General features: G+C 35.6%; 1 protein-coding gene and 1 long non-coding RNA gene across 3 annotated transcripts; one reads left to right on the top strand and one right to left on the bottom strand.

Moving 5' to 3' along the window:
* Positions 1–1,529: 1,529 nt before the first annotated feature.
* Positions 1,530–2,645, top strand: LOC111519667 (zinc finger BED domain-containing protein 4-like). Of its 2 annotated transcripts, XR_006955124.1 has the most exons (5): positions 1,530–1,585; positions 1,668–1,743; positions 1,801–1,943; positions 2,070–2,379; positions 2,429–2,645. XR_006955124.1 is itself a non-coding variant. In XM_023181484.2 (4 exons), the coding sequence occupies exons 3-4, from the start codon at positions 2,092–2,094 to the stop codon at positions 2,618–2,620; spliced, it is 480 nt and encodes a 159-aa protein (XP_023037252.1). In that variant the 5' UTR covers positions 1,531–1,585; positions 1,668–1,743; positions 1,801–2,091; the 3' UTR covers positions 2,621–2,645. The 2 variants fall into 2 exon arrangements, 1 of the variants encoding a protein (XP_023037252.1); XM_023181484.2 differs by having other exon boundaries at positions 1,531–1,585; positions 1,801–2,379.
* A 3,460-nt stretch (positions 2,646–6,105) lies between these two features.
* LOC111519671 lies at positions 6,106–6,896 on the bottom strand. The gene is made up of 4 exons (XR_002724433.2): positions 6,758–6,896; positions 6,506–6,698; positions 6,258–6,411; positions 6,106–6,134 (listed from the first exon to the last, which is right to left on the bottom strand). It is a non-coding gene; the product is annotated as an uncharacterized LOC111519671 (long non-coding RNA).
* Between the last annotated feature and the right edge of the window lie 263 nt (positions 6,897–7,159).

The raw sequence follows: 7,159 nt of genomic DNA on the forward strand, positions 1-7,159 counted from the left end.
AATGTAGTGACGAAAGATGTATATTTAACTGAGTTTTCCTCCATGAACACGTGAAAATAGTCACCTTTTACATCCAATTTAGAAAAAAATAGTTTGTCGCCAAGCTTGTCTAATAAATCGTCTATTAGAGGTATAAGGTAGTTATCTTTAACCAAAACTTTGTTCAATCTACTAAAGTCAATGCACAACACAATGGGTGTTGCATAATCCAACTCACTAGGGCAAATGATCTTCTTCTCCAAGTAACGGTCTAACATCGCCTGCAATTTTCCTTTCTCAGAAAATGACAATCTTCTATAACTGAATGCCTTCGACCCCTCCCTTCGTATACTTTGTGTGATATGACACAAAGCAATTTTTATTCGGATTTAAGACCCAGTGATCGATTCGGCTTTTTAATTTTCCGAAACCCTGCTTCTTCATGCAACGTTTTAAAATCGACCTGGTCGATCAGCTGCAAGTAATAATAAAACACGTGTGGAATTATTTCTTAACATGGAAAGCTCACAAATGCAAAGCCAACCGTACTTGCAATCAGATCTCGATGGATTCTCAAAGTGCTCTTTTATGACATTCAGTCGTTTGTTTCCGTTTCTAGTGTGATATCTCGAATGTTTGTCTTATATGTTTCTTGTAAATAATGCGCGTGTTAGATTTGCCGACTCAGTAATGTCCAGCACCATGCTATGGAGGCATGGCACTTGAATGTTGTATACATAAATATTGTAACAAAGTGATACAAAATGTTTATATTATTATTAATGTGAAGAACATGCTACATGCCCTTCCTTTAGAAAAATAACGTAATTCTATGGAGTTATTTTCTAATTTTATTTTATAAAAACTTATTTATTATTACATTTTTTTAGTTTGATCGTTTAATGATATATATGGTAAATTTTATATAGTGTAATGAAATATGGAAATTTTTTTGTATTTTAATAAGTTAACTGATTAGAAAAAAAATGTTTAACCTATCTTTATGTACTATTTGTTTTTTATTCTTTTTATCTTTAATTAAAATGTTATACCTATCTTCTATTGCTTCTATTATATATGGGCCCAAATACTTAGGTTCTAACTTATGGCCCGTATCATATCTTAATAAAACTTTATTTCCTATTTCTAATTCGATATTGTTTATTTTTCTATCATATAGCTCCTTATTTTTAGCTTTATGTTGTTCTATGTTTATGTTTTGGATACGAAGAAATAATTCTTCCCATTTTTTTAGTCTTCCATCACTTGTACATCCTCATCTGAGTCTCCTATATCAAAAGTTTCTATATCTGCTTTGAAAATATTATGTACCCATTCAGGCACATCCCTATTTTTAGGTCTCCTTATCAAAAGTGTGCTATATGCTATTTTTATGGATTTCCATAAGGTCTACAATATGTCTTTTAAATTTGTAGTTTTTTAATATTCAATATTTTATTTCCTTGTATTTTTTATACCATACACTAGAGCTGCAAAACCATCGATGGTACTATCGATAATATCGATGGACTTTCAATTGAGCGATAGATCGATGGTTTTTTTCCTCCATCGATAGTTCACTGCATGGCTAGACACAAAACCACGCGTAAGTACTTTTACATAAAATTTAAAGTTTTTCGATTTTAATTCTAATTAATTCTATATTAATTCACTTTTGAACTATTTAGTACACAGATTTCTAAAATAGGTGTAACTTTGTTGGCGGTTCCTCAAAAATTATGGATAAGTTTGTGATTTCATCAAGTAAGTGTTTCCAAGCTAATTTTTTCTTATTTGTTCATAATTGTTTTTGTATTTTAGATAAAAGTGCATCATCAGCTGCCTCAACATCTTCAGCTGCCTCATCGATATTAGCTGCCTCACCATCAATATCTGCCTCGTCGTCCGCTGTGGTTCCGCATCCAGACGAGTTGCCTTGCAAGCGAAAAAAATGCAGCTCTCAGGTATGGGACTACTTTGAAAAATGTAAAAGTAGAGCTTCAGCCAAAAGTGAAGTCTACTGTCGGATGCGAAATAATCACATTTTTATCTAGTCGAATTAACTCACGACTTTCTATATATGAGTCCAGATTAATTCCACGCTTGGCAACAATGCTCGACCCTCGTTTTAAAAAAGAAGGTTTTAGGAGTCAGCATAACGCCCAGCAAGCGGCAATCGCACTCGAAAATGAAATCACCTACTTAAACAAAAATTTGGAAAATCGATCTCCAAACGAGGAACCGCCAACATATGCTGAAAAGGACAATCTTTTCAAATTTGTGACCAAGAAAATAGCTGAAAAACAAAAGACGACCAGATTGGATTCTATTGTTACAATGAGGCAATACTTGGAGCAAAACAACGCAACCCAAGACGTTGACCCATTGGACTACTGGAAGGTAAGTGAAAAACATTATCTCAATATATTTCTAATTAACTTTCTTGCAGATTAATGAAATACAATTTGGCCAACTGGCCAAATGTGCCAAGAAAATATTGTGCATTCCAGGTAGTTCAGTGGAGTCTGAGCGGGTTTTTAGTAAGGCTGGAGAAATCGTCAGCCAAAAAAGAAGCAGTCTAAAGCCAAAAGCTGTGAATATGCTTCTAGCCTTGAAGCAGAACCAATGGATTTTGGAATAAATCTCGAATATTTTTGTTTTTTTAAGTTGAAGTGTTACGTAATTTTATTTTTCTTTTTTTGTTATTTTATTTAGTTCTAAGAGTTTTAAGTTTTTATTTTTATGTATGAAATGACTGAACATTCAAGATACTCATTTGTTTAATAGTCTTAAGATGAAATGAAATGAATTGCCTTATAATTTTAAGTAACATATCTTTGTGATTTATTAAAATGGCACGAAGCCAATATATTATATTGAAAAAATATACAGCGTTTGTTTTTGAACAAGTTGTTATTACTTAAAAGAAATTTCGATGGAACCATCGATACTATCGATGGTTTATTCCATCTAGCTTGAAAATATCGATGGACCAACCATCGATGGTTTTGCAGCTCTACCATACACCCATAGGGTGATATGGTATATTAAAGTCGCCAAAATGTATGTAAGGCAGGCAAAATGTATGTAAGACAGGCAGAAGGAAGCTTTTCCGACCCCATAAAGTATATATATTCTTGATCAGCATGAACAGCCGAGTCGATCTAGCTTTGTCCGTCTGTCCGTATGAACACCTAGATCTCGGAGACTCTAACAGCGAGAGGCACCAAATTTGGTATGTAGACTCGTGTAGTATGTAAAGTGATCAAGTTTATTTCAAATTTGCCACGCCCCTTTTCGGCCACTGCAATTTAAAAAAACGTTTATCTCAAAAACTATTCTAGCTGGAGAAACCATATTTGGTATGTATACTTGCTTAGTAAACACGCACATTTTGTTTGCGTAAACATTTTGCCACGCCTCTTACCGCCCCCATAACTTGAAAAAACTCGATTATCTCCCGTATTTTGTACCTTATGCAATCAAATTTGGTACACTTAAATTTGATACTAATATCCAGCAAAATACCAAATTTGATCAAAACCGGACAAAAAACAGTCAAGTTATGCAAATAATCGTTTTTCCATAAGGCCGGAGATGGCCGTTGGCTGGTGGCGGCGCTAGTGTGCTCATATGCTTGAGTAAGCGAGATACTAAGATATGCTTGTAAAAAGCATGTGAAAATGCATTTGTTTAATAAATTTGAAATATCTGCTTTACTGGTATATGATATACCTAAGACGGCGAGACGACTTACTTACTTAATTTATTTACTGGTCCTGAGTGTATCAGGATATCAAGGAAAGGTATGTATTTTTCGAGATATTTTATTTCTATCTCGCTCATATTGTTCATTATGTAGTTACCCTTATACACTTGGATAAAAAAAAAAAAATGTTATTGTTGTTGGGCTTCATTCATTATGTAGTGTAGTATATCCATACCAAAAATCATTCAACACCTTTGTGTTGCTCAACTTGTAACACTTTGTTGCAAGTATAAACAATCAAATATGTACGCAATAAAACATAAGTGTGCACTTGAATATGTTTATGTGTATACATTAATATCCCTTCAGTACCAAAAGTCGCCGGGGACAAAATGGCCGCAAATTCCGAGCCACTGACGTCGGCAGAAAAAAATTCTGCCAGCGTATTTCATGCTGAGGTTAGCCGAAGGCACCCGAACGAGCTAATGTCGTCATTGTACATACATATATATATATTTCTCATTTGAAAAAAAAAATTGGAAGAAGTAAGGCATGATGATTTTTGTCTACGCCACTTCACTTCGTTCGTCAGTGCATTGTTGTTATTGTTTTTTCCAACTCCTGCGCGCGTCGCTTTGTACTTTTTGTTGCTTTGTTAATTCGCGATTGAATTTCGTAGTGGCAGGAACTGTTGAATTTTTTCAAATTCAGTGTATACAGTAATAAAAGTAAGTGTTATTAAAATATTATGAAGTTTTCATTCCCTAATCAATTTTGTCTTTTTCAGAATCCATCCAAAATTCGATTCCGGATGAGCCGACGTGCTAAGAAATTGTTTGGTACAAGCCAAAGACACGTAAATTAAGCAAAACTATCAAAAACGTAAGAAAATGTAAATATAAATATGTATTTAAATTTAATTTAATATGTTAAAGAATAGAAATAATGAAATTAAAATAAATATGCTATTAAATAAAAACTAATGCATGTTAAAAACCACATCAAATCAAGTTTTTATTCATTTTTGGGAAAATGTGGAGACAATGTTGCCGCAAATTCGATTTTAAATCCGAGCTATAATTTCACTGGGACATTGCGTCGACAAGTCGCCGCTAATTCTATTGAAAAAACAACCACTATTTTGCTGGGACATTTCGGCGAAATGTCGCCGCAAGTTCCGTTGAACATTCTTCGTCTTCAGCGGAATTTCCGGCGACATGTCGCCGAAAATTCGAGAGAATGTCCGAGACGCTAGGACACACATGCTAAATGTCGCCGCAAATTTGTATGGCATGTCCCCTGAATGTCCGAGGCGACATATAAGAAATCGCTTCGCATTTTCAGAGGAATTTGCGGCGACCGATACTGAAGGGATATATTCACATAAACATACATAAATATACAGCTAAACATGTTCATATATGTATGTACATTTATATATGCACATACATATATTCATATGAGCAGCAATGCACAGGCGTAACATGAGCTAGGGCCAAGCCAGCGTGTGAACGCTGACCAAGCACTTTGACGCAAGCGTCCCCCCAAAGTGGAACCCGGTCATTACAGTAGAAGCAAAGTGTACCTGCTGCGCTTGAGTACAGCATACATATGGAACTGCAAGAATGAAACCCATCTGTACCCTAGAGCTTCCTTTGACTGGGAAATCTTCTCCCGTTATATCAAGGTAAGCTGACCCAATTTGGACCACTTTTATCAAGCTTTGTGGTGAGTTACTTTGCTCGCTTCTGAAATCCTCCATAAAATCGGATACTATATTGGGATTCCTATCTACTATTTTGTCAAGTGTAGTCATTAACGTACTCGGAAATTTTTTTTCATATGAACATGTATTGGTATTGGGAATATTAAACAATTTTTTTTTTTTTTTGGAATCATTTCATACAATGTACTTTTATAACAATTGTTGCATTTGTGTTTTAGATCTTATCAAGATCATTAGCATAGCTTAAGGCTCTTTTCGTTACACATTTATTGTGTAGCCCGTATGTTTTACTCTTTTCACGCCACCAGGTGAACAGCAGTGAGCGGCGAAGAGCAAAGAGGAGTGAGGAAGGTTTTTTGATCCTCGGCGGCTACGGTCTGAGGGGCATGACTAGTTTTTCTGATGGGCATCGCCATATTCAATTACGTACGAGTTTTTAATCCGAACAGCCGTTCTTTTTCCTTGCGCTCTTATTTTTCGATATCGTAACCTTTCAACCCGAACTATTTCGTGTGTGTCGGGATTTCTTGTGAAATAAAATAATCAGCATTAATTTTAAACGAAGTTCTCGCGCGTTTTAATTTCATTCCGCACTCACCAGACGCAGAAAAAATTGGCACCCGCCAAAGTTGTACTCCACATATCGTTCCGCCCCTCCACGAACACTGGTCCTTCGAGCCGGATATGCTTGCGCTCCTCCAGCTTGCATCAGCGGAATTCCTGATAAGTACAACATTTCTTTATTCACATTTCATTTGCGCCTACATAATAATAAAAGTGTGAGGTTTCCCGCTCTTCCTTTCATAGCGACATACACACTTTTATATACTTGTAAGTACTGACCTGTTCCCGATGCTTAGTGTGCTTGTCCAACTTTTTTTTTCCCATTCCACGACCACGCATTTTTCCTCACTTGTCCAATTCCACTTTTATTTTCTCCATCTACCATACATATGTAAAACTCGTTTACACCCACATGTACATTTATTTTCCACAGCTGTTTGCCAAGTCCGCGGAAAAGTTTAAAAGACAAAAAAAATTATTAGTGTTATAGTAAAAAAAAAACAAAAAATAGTAATTAAAGTGTTCACCTCGATTTCTTGTGTGTTCGAATTATTTCAATTGCCCAATTAATTTCCTCACGCGCGTATCCGCAAATCGGTGCACCTACTTACATACATACATCGTCATATATTGATGCACGCACATATCCACATACACATAATCCATTTCGGTGTCGCACATTTATGGGACATTGAATTTCCTATCATCCGATCGAGTTAACTAAATAACAAATTTACGTTTTTTGAATAACGCGCGTGCATACATACATATATACGTACCTGTGTACATACACATGCGCATATATGAAGACATTTGCCCATAGGCACTGATCGGTTCGTCAGTTTTTGATCACACATTCGGCTGCTTTTTTTTCGCGCACAACACTCGCGGTGTATGAAAGGCGTCCGTTTTTTGTTGGTTTTCCGCACAACCACAAAAAAATTATTATAACACAATTAATCAACCAAAACAAATACATACATATATGAACATTGGCCGGCAGCTGTTTCGGAGTAGTGGTGACACGTGAGTCGAGTCGTGATATCGATAGGCGGCTACAGTGCGCCAAATTCAAATTACATTATTTCCGATTCCTTTATTTCGCCCAAATATATATCCGTCCATATTTGTAAATAAATAAATATATAATTTCTTCCGGCCATTATTTTGTCCACATATAT

The sequence above is a fragment of the Drosophila willistoni genome, unplaced genomic scaffold, assembly GCF_018902025.1.
Source record: "Drosophila willistoni isolate 14030-0811.24 unplaced genomic scaffold, UCI_dwil_1.1 Seg531, whole genome shotgun sequence".
Lineage (NCBI taxonomy): Eukaryota > Metazoa > Arthropoda > Insecta > Diptera > Drosophilidae > Drosophila > Drosophila willistoni.